This window comes from Myxine glutinosa, chromosome 2, assembly GCF_964187855.1.
Source record: "Myxine glutinosa chromosome 2, kmMyxGlut1.1, whole genome shotgun sequence".
NCBI lineage: Eukaryota > Metazoa > Chordata > Myxini > Myxiniformes > Myxinidae > Myxine > Myxine glutinosa.
Genome location: NC_136262.1, coordinates 34,293,738 through 34,316,183, shown reverse-complemented (window position 1 = coordinate 34,316,183; position 22,446 = coordinate 34,293,738). Strand labels below are relative to the sequence as shown.

The 22,446-nt window shown below is 42.6% G+C and overlaps 1 protein-coding gene and 1 long non-coding RNA gene across 2 annotated transcripts in view; both read right to left on the bottom strand.

The window, feature by feature from the left end:
* Positions 1-17,290, bottom strand: part of LOC137421882 (uncharacterized) — a 32,065-nt gene extending 14,775 nt beyond the window's left edge. Inside the window, exons 1-5 of the mRNA XM_068108372.2 lie at positions 17,166-17,290; positions 11,855-12,872; positions 11,476-11,680; positions 11,121-11,367; positions 9,412-9,612 (exon numbers count right to left, since the gene is read on the bottom strand). Of these exons, the coding sequence (XP_067964473.2) occupies positions 9,412-9,612; positions 11,121-11,367; positions 11,476-11,680; positions 11,855-12,865 (1,664 nt within the window). The 5' untranslated portion in view covers positions 12,866-12,872; positions 17,166-17,290. The remainder of the gene's footprint in view (positions 1-9,411; positions 9,613-11,120; positions 11,368-11,475; positions 11,681-11,854; positions 12,873-17,165) is intronic.
* LOC137422652 (uncharacterized) overlaps positions 1-22,446 on the bottom strand; it is a 1,758,619-nt gene that overhangs the window by 348,495 nt on the left and 1,387,678 nt on the right. The gene's annotated exons all lie outside the window — the stretch shown is intronic.

The following is a 22,446-nucleotide window of genomic DNA, read 5'->3' as shown; positions in this document are numbered from 1 at the left end:
TTCGGGTAACTCCTGGGAATGTTTGTGATCCAAAAAAAAGATTTTTTTTATCTTTAAAATTTAAAAAAGAAAAAGAATCCACTTTTTTTTGAAATACCGACTTCTTTCCTGGAAGTCCTAGCAGTGTCCATGTGTTTTATACCTCTCCCACCCCCCTTCCCATGCCTCCTCACCCCAAGCCCTCTCCCTCCCACAGATCTCCCGATGTCCGTTCTCTACTGTTGTACTTCTCTCTCTCTCCCCATCTTGTCTCCCGATCCCTTTATCATATGTCTAATATGACAGATTTTTTTTTTTTGTGATTAATGTTTGCTCTGCCACAAGCCTCGATCTTGTATACAAAAATAATAATAATAATAATAATAATAATAATCTGTTCCAATTCGATCCGATAATAATATAATAATAATAATTCATTTATTTTGTATAGCGCTTTTCCAGAAGCCCAAAGGCGCTTTGACAGAGTGGAAAACATAATGCATAACAATACATGAAAACAACAATTGCAAAAAGACAAGAATCAAGAAAACAAACAGCAGCGATATACGGCATATATATAAGACAAGAATCAAAAAGACAAGACAAGAATCAATAGGGAAATATTTAAAGCAAAAGGAGGGAGAAGGAGAAGAGATAGTCAGGGGTCTGCTCCCCTATCCTCCTCTCCTCTCCTCACCCCCTCCCCACCCTTCCCACTCCGTATTCCTGTCAGCGAAGCGACGGGTGGTATCTGCTAGTACATAATAAATATGTTCCATCCAGACAGGTAGTTTTACTCTGGTGCTCTACTATGTGAGATTACACAATAAAAACCTCAGCAAACATTAAAAATACACAAAGGTCAGTTAGTTGTAAAGATCATTGCAGAGTGAATCAATAATGGTGCAAATCAAGCCAGAACAACCTCTTGTCACACAATTGTCTGTGAATAAAACTGGCCGAAGAGCACGTGATTCCATGTCCAAGTGCAATTTACATTTTTTCCTTTCATTTAAAAGTGTTTCCCAGCAGCAAAACCGGACAATATCGGAGGGTTCCAACTTTGCACCATCACAGGTGTAACTTACTCTCACCTCAAATTATTATCCTCGCCAGAGGAGAGGGCATTGCATTTGAGTCCGTTTGTTACTTGCCGGAAAAGATTCCGGAAAAGATTCCGGCAAGTATGTTGATCTGTTCGTTTGTTACTTGCCGGAAAAGATTCCGGAAAAGATTCCGGCAAGTATGTTGATCTGTTCGTTTGTTACTTGCCGGAAAAGATTCCGGAAAAGATTCCGGCAAGTATGTTGATCTGTTCGTTTGTTACTTGCCGGAAAAGATTCCGGAAAAGATTCCGGCAAGTATGTTGATCTGTTCGTTTGTTACTTGCCGGAAAAGATTCCGGCAAGTATGTTGATCTGTCCGTTTGTTACTTGCCGGAAAAGATTCCGGCAAGTATGTTGATCTGTTCGTTTGTTACTTGCCGGAAAAGATTCCGGAAAAGATTCCGGCAAGTATGTTGATCTGTTCGTTTGTTACTTGCTGGAAAAGATTCCGGAAAAGATTCCGGCAAGTATGTTGATCTGTTCGTTTGTTACTTGCCGGAAAAGATTCCGGAAAAGATTCCGGCAAGTATGTTGATCTGTTCGTTTGTTACTTGCCGGAAAAGATTCCGGAAAAGATTCCAGCAAGTATGTTGATCTGTTCGTTTGTTTGTGTGTTTGCAGCACTACGTCTACACAGATGCATGTAGAATCGCCAAACTTTGCACACGTATTTGTCTTGCCCTCTAATATACTGTGCCCAAATGATGACGTCATCGGTCACGTGATTTGGCCGCCATCTTGGAAAAACCGAAAAACTTTGCACCTCCATATTAGTCAGGTTCAGTATGTCCAGATTTAAAGTTTCGTTGGATTTTTTGGGGGATTTGGAAAACTATATATTTTTGGAAACTATATTGTATAGTCAGTCAGAAAACCAATGTTGCTATTTGCACAGACTCCTGTATGGCGGCCATCTTGGATTTTCAAAATTGCCGCCGTAGAACCAATTTTTCTCAATATCTCAGCTTCTAAATAACATAGAGCTTTGATTCTAACGGCTAAACATACATTTTCAAGGGCCCCGAATCCAATGGTAACAAGTTCGATAAGCTAGACATGACCATAGAGCTCCTATGTGGCGGCCATCTTGGATTTTTCAAACTGGCCGCCGTAAAGTTGATGTTTCTCAATATCTCAGCTTCTAAACAACATAAAGCTTTGATTCTAACGGCTAAACATACATTTTCAAGGGCCCCGAATCCAATGGTAACAAGTTCGATAAGCTAGACATGACCATAGAGCTCCTATGTGGCGGCCATCTTGGATTTTTCAAACTGGCCGCCGTAAAATTGATGTTTCTCAGGATCTCATCTTCTAAATAAGACGGAGCTTTGATTTTTCTAAATCCCAAAAACAATCAAACGAAATCTAAAATGTGGACATGCTGAACCTGACTGTGTTGACTGTAATGAGAAATACTATTCTACTGCGAGTGTTTTGCCCTTTGTGGGCCTTTGTGGCATACTGCCAAATAACACACAGATACTCCTAATGTTCATGAGAACATAAAATCTGTTTACGGGTGGACAAGCTACGAAAGTAATAAGTTTGATCCCCAGGGTACAGCTGAGGAAAATAATTAGTTTTTAATACCCCACCGGTATCCAGATCATGCATGTGAACATCTGAACAAGCTGATGAAGATTCACTCTGGACTGATTGGCATCTCTAACAATGCCAATGCTAGACAGAGATTCTTCATGGTTACACCAGAATTATCACGCCTGTCAAAAGACTTCAAGAGTCAGTTTGGCCTGGAAGGTGACAAGATCACAGAACATCATGACCTTGGTCCAAGTGCAGTCAAGAGGGAGCATGAAGCAATCAACAAGATCAAGGCTGCGATACTGAGTCACAGGAATCCATTTGACACTGAAGGTGACAAGCTGCACAATGTGATAACGAATGCTTACATCCCAGACGAGTATGTACCACAGATCTTGAACATTGATGTCACTGGTCAGAAGTTGTATGAAGCCTACGTGTCGGAGCGTATCAATGGAGATGTTAGCCTCTGGGCACCAGTCAAGAAGGAGAACAACAAGATGTTCACGTCTGGGAACAAGAGAACCACAGTGAAACTCAGAGACAGGACTGTGGATCTGAAGGAGACTAAGGAACTGTACGGAAGGCTCATGGTCCTTGCCAAGTCAAACAGAGACGTCAACCAGAAATATGCCATCGGAAATTACGAGTTCACTGTGACACCAAGAGCACTGTTCGCTCCAGATGGGACAATTCTTCCATGCACTGACAAGTCGAAGTTAATTCATCTCCTCGACAAGTTAGCAAGAGCAGAAATTCACCCCGAAGATCAGCAGCAGACACCAGCTGCAAGTGTTCTACAAGAAGATCCAATGGACACAAGAACTATGGCATCCACATCTAGTAAACTACAAGTCGGAAGATTGCACTGGTGGATGGGATGGTACTTGTGCATAAGCTGACAAAGAAACCAGCCACTGTAGTGAAAGTCAACGATCTGGGTGAATGCTTCAATGACAGACTCATGTCTCTAACAAAAGATTGTGATGAGATCATACTGGTCTTTGACACGTACAAAAACGATTCTCTGAAGAGTGCTACCAGGGCTAAAAGAAGGCAAGGAAAGGATGCAGTACAGTATCAAGTCAGAGATGACACCAACATCAAACACATCCCAATGAGCAGATTCCTTTCTCATGACAAAACAAAGGCTGATCTGACTGACTATCTGGCAGCGAAAACTCTAGAATACAACAGTCACTCATCCAAGTTGATCATCACGTCCGCTTCAGGGCGTACTAGGAGCAACAGTGACCTGCTCTTCGAGGACAACAACCATGAAGAAGCTGACACCCTGTTGATCCACCAGGCCGTGCTGGCATCCCAGCGAAACCCACATGATGCACAGTTGGTGTTCTTCTCTCCCGACACAGATGTCCTGGTACTAGTCATAGCAAACTATGACCTACTGCTGAGGAATACATCCATTTCCATGGCCTCTGGAATACTTCAAATAGAGCCACTGTGGACAGCTCTAGGGGTCGAAAGAGCAAAGGCGTTGCCAGCCTTTCATGCTTTCACAGGGGCAGACAACACTGGGAGGTTCTCTCGAATAGGCAAAGCAACCTGGCTGCATGTCTACCTCAAAGCAAGTGAAGATGTCATAGACACCGTGCGAATGCTTTCAGATGCAACTGAAGTGACGGAGGACATGTTGTCCACACTAGCTAACTTTGTATGCGCTGCTTACTCTCCAAATGGCATCCACATCGACAGCATCCCCGAACTACGATGGTATCTCTTTTGCAAACACATGGCAGAAAGTGACAGGCTTCCTCCTACTCTTGGAGCTCTCGAGCAGCACATCCTTAGAGTCCATATCCAAGCCAGAGTGTGGGGTCAGGCAAGCATTGCTCAACAGGATCCTCAGCTGAATCCCCTGCAAAACGGCTTTTACAAAGACACGGATGGACAAGTGAAACCAACCACAACTGAGGAGCCTCCAGCCCCAAAGGCCATCATTCAAATGGTTAGATGTCAGTGCAAAACAGACTGTTCTTCATCTAGATGTTCCTGCAGAACAAACAACTTGGCTTGTACAGACCTTTGTCAGTGTGACATCCAGTGCCAAAATGATGAGGACTCTCAAGATGTGATGAACGAAAGCGATGATGATGACTTTACTCAATGATGAATCAAAGCTCTGTGCTCTTTAGAAGGTGAGTTACATCAGTTTTACGGCGGCCAGTTTGAAAAATCCAAGATGGCCGCCACATAGGAGCTCTATGGTCATGTCTAGCTTATCGAACTTACCATTGGATTCGGGGCCCTTGAAAATGTATGTTTAGCCGTTAGAATCAAAGCTTTATGTTGTTTAGAAGCTGAGATATTGAGAAACATCAAGTTTACGGCAGCCAGTTTGAAAAATCCAAGATGGCCGCCACATAGGAGCTCTATGGTCATGTCTAGCTTATCGAACTTGTTACCATTGGATTCGGGGCCCTTGAAAATGTATGTTTAGCCGTTAGAATCAAAGCTCTATGTTATTTAGAAGCTGAGATATTGAGAAAAATTAGTTCTACGGCAGCAATTTTGAAAATCCAAGATGGCCGCCATACAGGAGTCTGTGCAAATAGCAACATTGGTTTTCTGACTGACTATACAATATAGTTTCCAAAAATATATAGTTTTCCAAATCCCCCAAAAATTCCAACTAAATTACATAGTGAACCTGACTATATCTCCGGAAGTGTTGAATAGAAAAAATTGAGACATGGCACATTGTAAAGAACTCTCCAAGGGGAATAAAATATGTTAATGATGACGTCATACGTCACGTGGTTCGGCCGCCATCTTGGAAAAACAGAAAAACTTTGCACCTCCACATCTCCAAAAGTCCTGAATAGAAAAAATTGAGACATGGCTCATTGTAAAGACTCTCCATGGGGAATAAAATATGTTAATGATGACGTCATCGGTCACGTGGTTCGGCCGCCATATTTGTCCTAAATGGCCGATAAAAAAGTACATTCCGGCAAGTCCTCGGTCTCTGACCGATTTTTCATGTTTGTCCGTTTGTCTGTTTGCAGCACTACGTCTACACCGTTGCACGTAGAATCGCCAAACTTTGCACACGTATTTGACTTGCCCTCTAATATATTGTGCCCAAATGATGACGTCATCGGTCACATGGTTTGGCCGCCATCTTGGAAAAACCGAAAAACTTTGCACCTCCATATCTCCGAAAGTGCTGAATAGACAAAATTGAGACATGGCTCATTGTAAAGAACTCTCCATGGGGAATAAAATATGTTAATGATGACGTCATCAGTCACGTGGTTCGGCCGCCATCTTGGAAAAACCGAAAAACGTTGCACCTCCATATCTCCGAAAGGGCTCAATAGCAAAAATTGAGACATGGCTCATTGTAAAGAACTCTCCGTGGGGATTAAAATATGTTAATGATGACGTCATAGGTCACGTGGTTCGGCCGCCATCTTGGAAAAACCGAAAAACCTAGCACCTCCATATCTCCGGAAGTGCTGAATAGAAAAAGTTGAGACATGCCTCATTGTAAAGAACTCTCCATGGGGAATAAAATATGTTAATGATGACGTCATAGGTCACGTGGTTCGGCCGCCATATTTGTCCGAAATAGCCGATAAAAAAGTAAATTCCGGCAAGTCCTCGGTCTCTGACCGATTTTTCATCTGTCTGTCTGTTTGCAGCACTACGTCTACACCGTTGCACGTAGAATTGCCAAACTTTGCACACGTATTTGTCTTGCCCTGGAATGGACTGTGCCCAATTTATGACGTCATCGGTCACGTGGTTTGGCGGCCATCTTGGAAAAACCGAATAGCTTTGCACCTCCATATCTCCGAAAGTGCTGAATAGAAAAAAATTGAGACATGGCTCATTGTAAAGAACTCTCCATGGGGAATAAAATAGGCTAATGATAACGTCAGTCACGTGGTTCGGCCGCCATCTTGGAAAAACTGAAAAACTTTGCACCTCCATATCTCCGAAAGTGCTGAATAGATAAAATTGAGACATGGCTCATTGTAAAGAACTCTCCATGGGGAATAAAATATGTTAATGATGACGTCATCGGTCATGTGGTTCGGCCGCCATGTTTGTCCTAAATGGCCAATAAAAAAGTAAATTCCGGAAAGTCCTCGGTCTCTGACCGATTTTTCATTTATTTGTCTGTCTGAACAGAATAAATATGATTTTCTCTGCAACCCTTGGTCCGATTGACGAAATTTTCACCATAGATGCACCTCCTCCTGTAGAAGTTTTTAATGATAATTATGATGTCACAGGACGCCATCTTGGAAAATGCGAAAAACTTTGCACCTCAATATCTCCAAAAGCGCTGCATAGAAAAAAAAATTGAGCCATGGCTCTTTGTAAAGAACTCTCCACAGGGAATAACAAATGTTAATGATGATGTCATAGGTGCCTCCATTATGACGTCATAATTCGACAAGTACAAAACGGCATTCGATCAAGATAAAATTTCTTGAGTCATCTGGGGATAAATTAGTAGAGAGAAAAAAATGATGACATCGGTCACGTGGTTCGGCCGCTATATTTGTTTTAATACAAAACTCTTAAAAACAACGAGAAACACATCCTGATGAGGGTCTGCAATCTCCGATTGCTCTTTCTTGTTTATTTTGATTTTCATATCAGATCAATCGTGATTCCGACCAATTTCACAACACCAGGAAATTAGTGAATCCAGAGTATAGGGGGTCTCAATCTTTTGTAGTGTTGGGCAGAAATTTAACGTCCTTTAATGTAATGCCCAAGGTTAGCATGTTTCGCATTTCCTGCTGAGCACACAAGTCACCATGATGCTGGGAATCCAGGTCAAAATCCCGTTATACTATTGTTGATTTGTCCATTGTCTATTTATTTTCTTCAATTTATGTAAAAACAACAACGGCCCTGAATGCCCTTTTCCAACAAGTGCACACACAAATACATTGCATACGTGTATGTGTATGTATATATGTGTATGTATATATATATATATACAGTGGTACCTCGGCTTACGAGTTTAATCCGTTCCGTGACGGAGCTCGTAAGCCAAATCGCTCGTAAGTCAAAGCAAATTTTCCCATTCAAATGCATTGAAATGCTATTAATCCGTTCCACCCTCAAAAAAAAAACACCAATTTTTTTTGTTAGGTGCTTTTAAATAACAAAAATGTACTTTATAAATAACAAATAATGTATAAACAAGCACGACCTCGTATATACTGTACATAATACAAGAGAATGTAAAGAAATAAACTGGTTTTATTAAGCAGAGGAGAAGAGCATGCCAGGTGAGGTGTGCGTGTTGTCGACTTGGCGAGGCAGTACGATCGTACTCCTTCTACGATATGTACGATTTTGAAGCAGAAGGAGTCCATAAAGGCTATAACGCCAGCCAAGGGCGTTACGATTATTTCAAAGCTCCGGACCTCTATCCATGAAGATATGGAGAAGTTGTTGTTTGTGTGGTTGAAGGAGAAGCAGCTCGCAGGAGATACCGTGACCGAGAGCATCATGTGTTTGAAAAGATTGAAACTCGGATATCGAGCACGGACCACGAGGTGTTTTTTCTTTTTTCTTAATCTCGGTTTCAGTGAACTTTTGCTCTGTGCTCACGTGTACTGTACCTGTACCTGTAATGGTACGTCAGAGGATGGCACCTGTTGTCATCATATTAAGTGCAAGATGTTCTGCATCGTAAGTTGGTACACCGTGGTCTTTCGGCGGTGTTTAAGCCGGCCGTCTTGGCTTCTGTCACCATTGGCATTGAGTCTTTCGATGTAGGTAGGTCGTTGTGTGCCGGTGCCTTGGCCGAATTCCTTCATTGCTGCATTGTTAGCTCACCTGGTTTTTTATACCTCAAGCGAGGCGTGCTTCCGTGGTCACGTGATCCACAGGTGTAGCTCATTATACCCGCACGCGCGACACGCTTTGGCGGTCACGTGACCAGCCACTCTGGAGGCGGGGATCCCCGCCGATGACGTCACCGGCTGGAGCAAGGAGATTCCTCGCTCATGTATTTCGACGATTGCGTGTTTTATATCCAAGCAGAGATGCTTTCACGGCAAGATAACCGCGTGACCGGAACCGGAAGCCACAACCGGAAAATTCAAAAAAATAAATTTTTTGAGCTCGTACATCGGATCTCGGCTCGTATCCCAAAGCAACAAACCGCCCGAGCGACGGCTCGTATCCCGAAAAACTCGTACGTTGGGGCACTCGTAAGCCGAGGTACCACTGTATATATAAATATATATATATATATATATATATATAAATATATATATATATATATAAATATATATATATATAAATATATATATATATATATATATATATATATATAATATATATATATATATATATATATATATATATATATATATATATATATATATATATATATATATATATATATATATATATACATACATATATATACATACATACACGAGCCTCATATTATTAAGAGAGCTGGCAGGATGGCCTAAGGTATGCACATTCGCCTCCAAGCTGTCCAGCCTGGATTTGAATCCTGACCGAGCTATAAACAATCAGGCAGGGTCATTCATCAATGTCCCACTGTCATTCGTGAAGAGTAGGCGAGCTATCGCCGGCACAACAAATAAATTACAAATTCCTGCCTTAACCAGCAGAGGGTATTGCATCAGCGGCACAACCGCACCATCAGCTAAATATGCTACCCTACAGCCTTGTGCTGCGATCAAACGTACAAAAACATTAACAAAAATAAAAATAGGAAAAGTGGTGCAACTAGTAGCACAACACTCACCTGAGTACATCAGGCAGGTCCATGGACTCAATGATACAATTTACTATGTGCCAAAGGTCACGGCGATGCAGCTCAGAAAGCACGTCGAAATGGATAAGTCCCATCTTCTTGCCGATGAGGAACTGTAAAGCAGGACTGCCTGACATGTCTGACATGATACACTCCTGTGCCCTTCGCATTGCCATCCGTGTGTGCTTCTCACTGCAAACAATGGGGGAATGACATGAAGGGAGAACGGCTCAAAATACCATAAACATTCTTGCAACACACAACCTCTAGATATCCAGCTTTGAACCTGCAAGATCATTAAATATACATTAATTGTTCCCTCTATCCTTACAAGTCTCCCAGTCCCTGCCGCTAAAAAGCATCCCCATAGCATGTTGCTGCCACCACCATGCTTCATCGTAGTGAGGGTGTTAGATGGGCGATGAGCTGTACTCAGTTTCCGCCATACGTAGCACTTTGCGTTCAGGCCATAGAGCTCAATTTTCGTCTTATCAGACCACAGAATATTTTGCCTCATGCTCTGAGTCTTTCATATGTCTTTTTGCAAAATCCAGGTATGCTATCATGTGCATTTTTCTCATGAGTGGCTTCTGTCTGGCCACTCTCCCATAAAGCCTACATATGTGAAGTGCTGCAGAGACTGTTGTCCTTCTGGCAGATTCTCCCATCTCAGTCAAGGAACTCTGTAGTTCTGTCAGAGGTCATTGGGTTATTGGTCACCTCCCTGACCAAGGTCCTTCTTGCCCGGTTGCTCAGTTTGGTCGGACGGTCAGCTCTGGTGATCGGACAGCTCTGATGGTCAGGACGGTCGGACGGAAGACTCTGGGTAGTTAGATATTATTTCCATTTCCTTATGATGGAGCTCACTGTGCTCTTGGGAACTTTCAGCACTCTAGAAATTATTTTATACCTTTCCCCAGATCTATGTCTCCTCACAATTCTATCTCAGAGTTATATGGACAGTTCCTTGAACTTCATGGTTGAGTTTCTGCTGACATGCATTGTCCACTGAGGGACCTTATATAGAAAGGTGTGCTGCTTTCTAAATCATGTCCAATCAATTGAATTGGCCACAGGTAGACTCCAATCAAGTTGTAGAGACACCTCAAGGATGGTCAGAGGAAATTGGATGCACCTGAACTCAGTTTGGAGTGTCATCGCAAAGGGATTGAATACTTATTGACTCATGACATTTCACCTTTTCATTTTTCATCAATTTGTAAAAATGTGTATAAAAATTTCCACTTTGACATCATGGGGTATTATGTGTAGATGAGTGACAAAAAAAATCTCAATCTAATCCATTTTAAATTCAAGCTGTTACACAACAAAATGGGGAAAAAGTCAATGGGTGAGAATACTTTCTGAAGGCCCCGTATTCTCCATAGCATGCAGCAAAGCTCATACGATGCCAGGAAAGGACAGAATATATAAACGCTAATTGATCTGAGAATTGTGAGTGCACATTTAAATCTTTGGTAGTCTTTAAAACTGTGGTTATTATGAATTAGCACTAAAAGTAAAATAAAATAAATCAATAAAAATCACATTGCACTAAATGCAAATGTCGTCTTTTCTTGAGGTCCCTCGATGGCCTATTCAAATATGCTATGAGCCAGTGCTAATATTCATTATGTAGCTTATTTTACATACTGGAGCTCAATATGACAAACATGATGAAAAATTATTCTGGCTCTTACCTGGATGCGGAAGACGTTTTGACACCTTCCTTGCTCAACTCTTTGTGAAACCTCTCCGCAAGAGCCTGAGCAAGACAAAGACCTGGCACGAGGTTAGCCCTCTCTCCCTCCATGATTGGTGTGTGGTGAGCCACAGATCGCTGCGGGGTCGACCAAGAGTCAGTTTCCACAACAGCGTTGTGTGCAGTGCACTTTGAATGAGGTACACTGGTGGGTAATTCATCTTGCATAGAGTTCTCTGAGACTGCTGCAATTAAAAAATAATAATGATAAAAAACATTAATAGCGTAAAAAGAACTGCACTTCAAAAATAAATAAATCTGCAGATCGATTTAAAAAAAAGAAATCAGCCAACCTTCCTCAGCCAACGTGTCGGAGATAGAGGGAGCACGCCAATGGACCAGACTGGTTTTGTGCCTGCATTTCGCGTTGTCTTCTTCTTCTGATTGGGAGCTCCGCTCAGAGATGGTGGATAAACGATGTCGGCGAATATTTGAAATGCATCTTTGTGCTAAGTCTTGGGTCTGAACCAGAACTTCTGCCTCACAGCCAGAGTCCGACTGTGGGATAAGACTGTTAAACTCCTCCATCCAAAAAGAAAAAAAATAATAAACGGTAGTGTACAAGGGAGAAATTCCATTTTCTATTGTTTTGCTTTGATATATGTAGGTTAATACAATCACTCTCTGCAAACTTCACAATAAAAAGTAACTCTTGATATACAAACCGCTCACCTCTGAAAAGCTTCCATCCGATGTCAGGCTTTCAAACACACAACTGGGACTATCCCGCACGTTTTCTGTTGCCTTATCCCAAGGGCTGCAACTTCCAACAACGATACCCAGATCCAGCTGGATGTCATGCGCCATTACTGAGGATGAGGTGGTTGATGTTGGCGTAGTGAATGCTGACCACTTCACTGTGGGTGTCTCAGGTCCCTCTCTCAGCCACTGGTTGATTCGGGATGGGGTCTCCTCATGACGAACTTCATTTGAAGATGTTACTCCTGAATCCTCTTTGTCATCCACCACTATGGAAGATTTTTGCAAGGTTCCAATTCCCGAATCACAACCTGAATTATGGAATACGGCATCATGGTCATCAAAATGCTCAAGTTCATTGCCCTTTTTTCCCAGCAAGTCTTCTAAGGTTGAAGTCCGTCCCTGGGCATATAGTCTCCGACGTGCCTCCAATGTTTTATCCCATGAACCACCAGTGCGCTTCCCACTGCTCGTCATCTCTGGAGCAAATACCAGTTCCATGTCACCATCTGAATAGGATGACTCATTGAAAATCAAACTTCTTCGCCATTGTCCTTGTTCCAAAGAATCGGTGGCCGTTTTTGAGCAGCAGCTGGTCTCATGTGTCAAATTTGCATTCGGCAGTGGTCTTAGGTACACAGGGTCCTCAAGGGGTATTGTCCAAAAGCTTCTTTTCGCTTCACCACTTTGATTAACCGACACATCACTGTGCGACAAACTCGGGATCGATTTACAGTCGTCATTCGTGCTTTCAAAGGCAGAATCGTCTTTACTGCGCAATGGGCTTTCCTTGGCACAAGTGGCAAAACTGTCATGGGGCTTTGGGGAGGCCATATTCTTCATCATCCCTCCAGACATCCCACCTTGAAGCTGAACATTCAGAGTAGGCAGACTCTCACCAAGGTACTTCTCCATGGTAGGTGGAGACAATGGCTGGAAGTTTGAAAGAGGACAATATGTGGAAAAGGACTTCCTCTTTACCATACTCGACCTTGAAAGAAACAAAGAAAACAAAAACGAAGATGGTATTTAATAAACAAACATTAATTTTTTTTTAAACTGAATACTGGCTTATTATAAACAGGCTTATTCCATAATCCTGCATCCAGTTGCAACAGTTAAAGCATGCAAGGTTTGGATAAAACCAATATTTGAGTACAACAACAACAACAACAGGCATTTTAAGGCCATTTTCCCTGCAAGAGCGGGGGTTAGCCTTGCGGGTCCCCATGACAATCTTCTCCATTTTGCCCTATTTTCTGCATCTCCCCTTGTAAACCCCCTTGCCCGAATTTCTTCATCGACCATCTTTAGCCAAGTCTTTCTCGGTCTTCCCCGTCCTCTACTTCCTTCTACATTCATTTCCATCATTGTTCTCAACCAGTCACTTTCATCCTTCCTCAACATATGACCAAACCATCTCAAACTGTTTCTCTTCACAGCATCCATCACAGGCTCTATTCCAATCATCTTTCGCAATTCATCATTTGTCTTTCTCTCTCTCAACGATACTCCACACATCCTCCGAACCATTCGCATTTTCACCCTTTCCAGCCTTCGTTGCTGCTCTACGTTCATTACCCATGTCTCGCTCCCATAAATCATAACACTTCTCACACATGCAGCATACACCTTTCCCTTCAGCTTCAACGACACTCCCCTCCTCGTCAGCACGCCACTCAGTTCCCGAAACTTCTTCCATGCACATCTCACTCGAGCAACCGTTGCCGAGTCTGATCCACCTTCTCCATTCGGCATGTCTCCTAGGTAACAAAATGTTTTCACACCTTCCAGCTTCACGCCGTCTCCAAGATCCAACTCAACATCGCCTCCATCTGCAGCTCCCTCTGTGGACACCTTACACTTGAATGTAGCTGCCACACTGGTTAATGACCAATATTTGAGTGCAGGTTGTTAATGTATTCCAATAGATTCTCCAACATACATATTTTCTGCACTTAGCAGCATCTCCAACATATTTCATGGACAAATATGAAGGAGAGGGAATTGCATTTGAGTCCATTTGTCTGTTTGTCCGCACAGAATAAATGTGATTTTCTCTGCAACCGTTAGTCCGATTGACACTAAATTTTCACCATCGGAGCGCCTCCCCCTCTACAATTTTATGCCGATTATGATGTCATAGGTCACGCACAACAGGTGCCATCTTGGAAAAACTGAAAAACGTTGCACCTCCATATCTCGGAAACCACTCCATGGAAAACAAAACCAAAAGTCTAACAGCGGCCTAGCCGGGCTTGTGCAATATTATAAACCACAAACACACATGATTAGCTTTTCAAACAGTCGGTAATGCTGTTTATAACATTAAACAAATATTTGGAGGAATCCCAACATCCATGAGGTAAGTTTTACTTGCAGAACTGAGCGAAGATCTACTGTAATCTATATACCCCACAAGGTTGGGAGATGTGCTCATTTACCAAGCAGCTAGCCAGCGCTTGCCAAGCCAGCCGTTACTTAACGGTTTTGAATGGAGTGCTTGCTCGAATGCTTTAACCACTTGGCGATGTCTCCACAAGAAACTTGGTAAATGAACACACCCAATGTTCTTGATACCCGACCATAGATTGACTGTAATCTATATATATTCCCCAAAGAGGAATGACCCTTCCTGCAGCTTTCGTAGTGAGCAGGTGTATTTGTAAATTAAAATGTCGGTCGGTGCAGTCAGCCGTCCTAATGACATCATAGACGTAATGACGTAACGGACACAAAACTGCCGCTACTTTAATATGTAGAAGATGATATATTTTAACTTCCAGTAAGTTTGCAGTCACTACGAAGGGATTCGTGTTACGATTAGACTTATTATAATATTAACGTTACGTTATTATTTCAAAAATGATATTGCTATCAAAAAAACAGAGGCCAATTCCCTACTTCCTTGGGTATTAATATTAGTGCCGAACACCGCTCATCATTGATCATGAACCATACACCACTTCAATCCATTATCAATCCATTCACGACATTGGGATTAAAGTGTTATGGTTATATTTACTATATTATTATTATTATTATTATTACGAAAACAATACTTCTGAAACGATACACTACTGTATTAAGAAACCTGGGCTTAATTTGTCTGAAGCGGTCTGAAGATAAGTCATAACGCCTAAGGCCTATACCGTTTTGTTTTTGTTGTTTGTACCGTTTTGTTGGAAGAGCCATAACGCCGATGCTTTCGATATTTCATGATCATTTTAACAATCAGTTTGTTTGTGTTTCACACAGAATGATAAACGTAAAGGTAGAGCATGGAGATTGTGATATACGACAGGTTCGACGATATGTTCGGCATGAACGGCATATAAATTAAAAATGGCGGAGTGTGGAAGGTCAGCCTTTGTACCGCCGTAATTACATCACCCTGCCATGTGACCAGATCCTCAGCTCTGATTGGTATACGTTTGAGGGGACATACATACATACGGACGGACAACCACTGTTCTAGACGGCTTTGCCGTAAAAATTGAAACATGTCTCATTTCCAAGTACTCCCCTTGGGGAAGAACATGTATTCATGATGACATCTTCGATGCCTTCATTATGACGTCATAATTAGACAAGTAGAACGCTTGATTCGATCAGTTTAGAATTTCTTGAGCGTGATCTACACATTGCATGTGACAATCAAATTGATGACGTCATCGTTCACGTGGTTCGGCAACCATATTGGATTGAACATAAATCGACGTCGTCATTAAACCACCCAAGCACAGCAGGTAATAAACACCACATACAATTATTACAAACATGTCGGAGCGAGGGTCGGCAATCTGATTGCTCTTTTTTTGTTTGTTTTTTTGTTTAAACGTTACCAATTGGTGAAAGACGGATTTATGATGTTTAGAGTGGTGTATAACTTTGAAATTTGTTTGGATAGGCTTATAGCGTAAATTGGATCTGTCCATTTATACCAGTTTACATATTAAATTCAAAACAATTTTTTAACCGCTTTCTCTATATACGCTTTAGGTGTGCAATATGTATATATATATATATATATATATATATATATATATAATTATATAATATATATGTCATGTATAGAGAAAGCGGTTAAAAATAAATAAATAAATAAATAAATACGCTTTAGGTGTGCATTAAAGACCAAAAAATAAATATATATAAAGAATTAAAAATAAATAAACCGCTTCTCCAATTATAATAAATATTGGAATACGATTTTGATTCACGCAGGTAATGCAATTGAATGAACACATGGGGAGACGCGCTGGCTCTACATTGTACAGGTAACAACAAGCACCTTGAACGTCACATGCACTGAGACTACGCCGAGTATTGGGGTACAGCATCAACCAAGATTATTAGTATTGCACCGACGCACCGACGTCTCCTGTATCTCAAACTTCAAAACAAACCGGGTCTGTCTGGGTACACGATCACGATCTCCATCAATGAGCGGACGGATCATCTCACCCGGTCCACCCACCCAGACCGCCGTATCCTTAGACCCGCGTCGCACATGACCGCCGATTGCAACCCCGTGATCCAGAGACCGGGGGAGACCCCCCCCAGTGTCGTCCAAGGACCAAGGATTCCCGCCTACACTCCCGCCATCCTGGTACCTTTTGCCGCCACTGCCTTCGAAATCCGCGCCATTTCGCAGCCGCGGAGCTCCCTCGATCTATCATCGCCACCTAGTTATTTTCCAGGCTCTAGGCATATATGGTCCGACAAATAAAACGATACCTGTACAGGTACCTTCAACACCTGATGTACGATCTTTAACCAGTACAGTTGTCCATCTAGTGCTCCTGTGTCCGTCTACTTCGTACATAGATACTCGACGTGCAGAAAACGACTTTTAATCTTAAACACTCAAACGCACAAAAGGTGGGGCTACAGGTAATAAAAACGAGAATAACGGCGAGCAGTTAATTCCGAGGCCGAGGAAGCCGCCCGGGCCTAAAATAATAATAAAATAATCCACAAGTACATATTGCAGCACTCTGCAAGCATAACCATGGCAACGGAGAGCAAGTCTGGACAAGGTGGTCATGTTTACGCAGCTCAGGTAGAAATAAGGTAAGGCAGTGATAAAGAATAATTACTGCATATTACTCGGAATTAAACTTGACCTACAGCTCGGGACGAGGCCCTAAAAGCCTAGGACTAATGGGGCACAGGCCGCAGGAGAGCATCATCACCATCCTAGCATTCGCCGCGGCTCATCCTGCCCAAGTTCCACAGTGCAAAACACATTCCCAAGTCAGGTAATGGAGCCGAACCTTACCGGATGAAAAGAACCAAGAACCCAAAGCGACTGTGCAAGGCGAGTTCATATCCTGTGTAAAGCGAACCGCGGCATTTGTTTTCCCCCCTTTCCCGCCAGTTTGATTGAACTTCTCCAAGCGAGACTCAAAGATCATCGTGGATTTGAATTTCGTGTCCAAACACTCTGATTGGATGAAAACGATTAGGACACCGCCTTCCGAATTGCCTCGTCCAATGGGAAGCGGCCTCTTACTTCACTCGTGCATTCGGGAGCTGCAACCTCCTGCCGCGAACGTCCAATGGGAAGCGTTCTCCTGCCACCTGACTGGAAGTGAAAAATAACCGAGGTGATTGGTGAATGGGATTTATGGAAAAATGGAATTCCAAACATTTAATTTGAGAAACCACCGCGCATCGATACTGTGACGTTTTCAGGTATAAGACGACGTCGGTGTATAACTACAACTTGTGTACAAAGATACAGTGGAATACACATGTACAATTATAACATCGACAGGAAGAATGAATTACAATCTTATTTCCGTTCGACTGCGTGTTAAAAAAATAGAGGACTGCAAACATCTCGTAAGGAAAATCAAAACAAGCAGGTCGTTCCGTATAAATCGCTTGGCAAGCCGCTTACCTAGCCGCTCGGCACGAGGAACAAGCGATCGAGAGCTTGGGTGTGGTCCGTTATCAAGCGGCTTGCTATCGCTTTCCAAGCCAGTCGTTCCGTATCAACCGCTTGGCAAGCCGCTTGCCTCGTTTGCAAGCAAGCGATTAAGGGAGGTGTTTCGTTACGTTAGCGAAAGTTACCTCTGTAGTCCCGGATTAAAAACGATACAAGAAGCAATGAAATGTTCAGAAGCATCGTCCTGTTATCATTGTCGGCACAGTTTGACTTCTCTATTTGGGGGGGGGGAGGGGCGAAGTGCCTTAAATTAAAATTAATAATGGGTAGCTTGGTCTGACTTCCCAATTTATTAGCAAATTTTGAAAGTAGACGAAGGTTATGTTTTCACCCCTGTCTGTCTGTCTGTAATATGTCTGTTTGTTTGTAAACAAGATATCTCAAAAAGTTGTGGACGGATTCGGACGAAATTTGGCAGAGATGTAGTTTATGTGACGAGGACGAAATTATTAGATTTTGGTGAAGATCCGGATCCAGATCCGGCTAGTAGAATTTTTTAAGTGATTCTTCACCATTCGGAGATCGGGCCAAAAATGATACATAGCAGGATATCTCAAAACGTTGTGGACGGATTTGGATGAAACTTGGTGGAGAGGTTGTGTGTGTGACAAGGACAAACAGATTCGATTTTGGTGAAGATCGGAATATGGATTCGGATATGAGAGTTATTTAATTTTTTTTAGTGATTCTTCACCATTGGCATTGAGTGATATGGCTAAAACCAACATATAACAGGATATGTCAAAAGGTTATGGACGGATTTGAACGAAACTTGGTGGAGAGGTCGTGAGTGTGATAAGGACGAATCGATTCAATTTTGGTGAATATCTGGATACGGATCCGGCTAGTATAATTTTAAAAGAGATTCTTCACCATTAGGAGATAGGGCCAAAAACAATATATAGCAGGACATCTTAAAAAAAGTTGTGGACGGATGATTTTGATTAAATGTGATTTTGTATTGTGATTTTCTGGTCTACTCTGGGATACAAAACGTAAACTGTTCACCTAGCAGAAGTATGCTCTCTACTAAGTGCTGTTCTAGTTTGATTTAGGTTCAGTGTTCAGGTACAGATCCAGATCTGGCCTATCAGTGTGGAATACAAAACATAAACTGCTCAGCCTGGCGGAGGTATGCTGTCCACTACCGAGATTATTTAATCTCCCTTATTTTTTGGTTTTGCCTGATTAGCATAACAACATAAACAAATTATTGAATAAACAAAATCGAGCATTACATTGTCTGAAAATTGTTACGAGTTTGGGGGTCGTGGGGCACACGAGGTGACTCGGACCCGCTACCCAACCACTGGCCCTGAAGCCGACCACCACGGATAACTCAGCGACCTGACCGATTGCTAACGGGTGACTAAAACTAGGAGGGTCCTGCGCCAAACTCTTGCGTTACCTTCCTGGTGATTTAATTACCTCAGGGACCAGTCTCACTGTTTACCACCTTTATCTATTTATTAGGTACGGCCGAGAGAAACCGTAGGCAGGATGTTGGCTAATCTAGTCCGGCGAATCAAAGGGGTACAACCTCCCATCTATTTGTGCCATATTCTACGTCTAACCAATGGGAAAACAGACAAATGAAGAGGTTGAAAACAGTTTATATTGGAGGTAAATGCCCGTATTTACAGGCAGTAAGAAGTATTTACAAAACTAGTGCAGGTCCGTTCCCTACCGGAGCGGCAGGAAGGGTCAATCTTCTCTGGAGTATGTAGATTACCGTACACCTATGGTCAGGTTTCAAGCACGTCGGGGGTTGTTACCAAGTTTTTTTGTCGAGCGCTCGCCAAGTGGCTTAAGCACTCACTTACGCACTCAAATACTCCATTTAAAACCGTTGATAAGGAATGGCTGGCTTGGCAAGTGCTAGATAGCTGCTTGGTAACTGAACAAGTTCCTCTTTGCATCATAATATATAATTATACCAAGTTTTGTGAAAATCCCATGATTAAATCACAAATTAGCATGGTAACAGAATTTTCACCTAACGAGACATCTGACATTTTACCTTTGACCTCTTGACCCCAAAATCTAATCAGTTCATCTTTGCATCATAATACATACTGATAACAACTTTGGTGAAAATACCATCAATGGTTCACAAGTTATCGTGATAACAGGATTTTTTTTTAACCTAACATGACCTCTGACCTGGTGACCGCCAAATCGAATCAGTTCATCTTTACCTTTTTGTACATACCTGCAACAAGTTTGACTTAGATTCCTCCTGCTGTTTTCAAGTTATCACGGAAACAAAAACCTATCACGGACGGACACACGCATGGATGGACGAACTGATGGACGGACAAACTGATGGATGGACAAACTGATGGACGGATGGACGGACGGACGGGCGGACGCACACACAAGTTGAAAACATGCCTCTGGCGACGACGTCAGCAGAGGCATGAAAAAGTTGCCAAACACCTCATTATTTCACAACATGAATTCCTCCATTCATGCTTCAATCGTCGGGACAACGAGGAAAAATGAGGAGGGCGCTCATGTCTTCCAATTGTAAAAATAATTAAAACCCAACTCGTCTCGTCACTCATAAAACTCGTCACTCATTCCTCTAATCTCTAACATTGTCTTGTTCCATCTTGTCATCTGCCTTTCAGTTTCTAATGTCCTTAAATTACATACATACTCGCTGGACCTTGTGGTTCCCCTATGGCTCTGGCCTTCGTGGCAGTGGCATACTTATTTATATGGGGTGTCTGATGCAGCCTGGGGGAAAGACATAATTTTGCGCCTCACTCTCCCCACCTCTGCCCCCCTCCTCCCAGCCACCCTCCACCCACCACCAGAGAGCTTGGTGCCATCAGATCTCACCCCCTTATAAAGGGAAGAGGAGGAGATCAACCGTGACTGGAGAGGATTTTTGATCACGTGGTTCGCTTTTACTGGGCCACTGTGACTCGTGGAGAGGATTTGTGATCACGTGGTTCGCTTTTACTGGGCCACTGTTACTCATGGAGAGGATTTTTGATCACATGGTTCACTTTTACTGGGACACTGTGACTCATGGATGGAGTGGATGGAGGCTGGTGGCAGAGCGTGGTGCAGTAATGAAGGTGTGGGAATAATATTTCAAACAGCTGTTGAAGGAAGCAACGTGAGCTGGAGCTACCGGGTTATGTGGACGGAAAAGTGGAGGTAGTGGAGATCATGGAAGAGGAGGTGTGGATGGCATTGAACAGGATGAAAAAGCGAAGGGTGAGAAGCATTGATGAAGTGTGTACAGCGAGAATAATTGCAGCAGGACAGGTCGGAGTCAGGTGGACGAAGAGTTTGTTGAATGCATGTACAGTCACGTGAAAAAGTAAGTACACCCCATGTAAAGTTTTGACTTTTCAACATATTTCAACATACAGCTATTTGATCTTCATTTCAACAATATTGACAGATAAAGGTGATATAATACAACAAATATCATGAAACATTTACATTTTGTAGTCCATTGTATAATTTAAACAAACATAAATGCAAATTTCGGATGTGGAAAAAGTAAGTACACCCTTGGATCTAATAGGTGGTATTGCCCCCTTTGGCAGAAACAACCTCAAGTAGGCGTTTCTTATAACTGTCCACCAGTCTTTGACATCGACTGGGAGAAATTTTTGCCCACTCCTCCATGCAGAATTCTTTCAGCTGTGCGATGTGTGAGGGGTTTCTTGCATGCACAGCTCGTTTCAAATCCCCCCACAACATCTCGATGGGATTTAGATCCGGGCTTTGACTTGGCCATTCCAGAACCCTCCATTTCTTCCTTTTCAGCCATTCCTTGGTGGATTTACTGGTATGTTTAGGGTCATTGTCATGTTGCAAGGTCCACCTTCGGTTGAGCTTCAACTTTCTGACAGATGGCCTCACATTATCCTCAAGCACCCTCTGGTACAATGAAGAATTCATAGTGGATTCTATGATGGTGAGCTGCCCAGGCCCTGATGCAGCAAAGCTGCCCCAAACCATAATATTTCCACCACCATGCTTTACAGTTGGTATCAGGTTCTTGTGGTCAAATGCTGTCTTTAGTTTTCACCAAACATGTCTTCTGGTACTGTGGCCAAATAGCTCTACCTTTGACTGATCTGTCCAGAGCACATTGTTCCAGAAGTGCTGGTCTTTGCCGAGGTGTTCATTGGAAAACTTTAGTCTTGCCCTGATGTTCTTTCTGGACAGCAAAGGTTTCCTCCTGGCACACCTCCCATGTAGATCAAATTTGTGCAGCCTCTTTCTAATGGTGGACTCGTGCCCTTTGACATCAACAGTGGTAAGAGCTACCTGTAGGTCCCGTGATGACATTCTGGGGTTCTTAGAGACTTCTTTCAGCATCTTGCGGTCTGCTCTCGGGCTGAACTTGCTGGGGCGGCCTGGCCTGAACAAGTTGGCAGTTGTTTGGAATCTTCTCCACTTGTAGATGATCTTCCGGACAGTCGAATGATTAATTTCAAATTGTTTGGACATCTTTTTAAATCCCTTCCCAGACTCGTAGGCATCTATAACCTTCTTTCTGAAGGCCTCAGAGAGCTCTTTTGATCGAGGCATGATGACGCCGCACACTTCAACAACAAAGAGCAAACCAAACTAAATG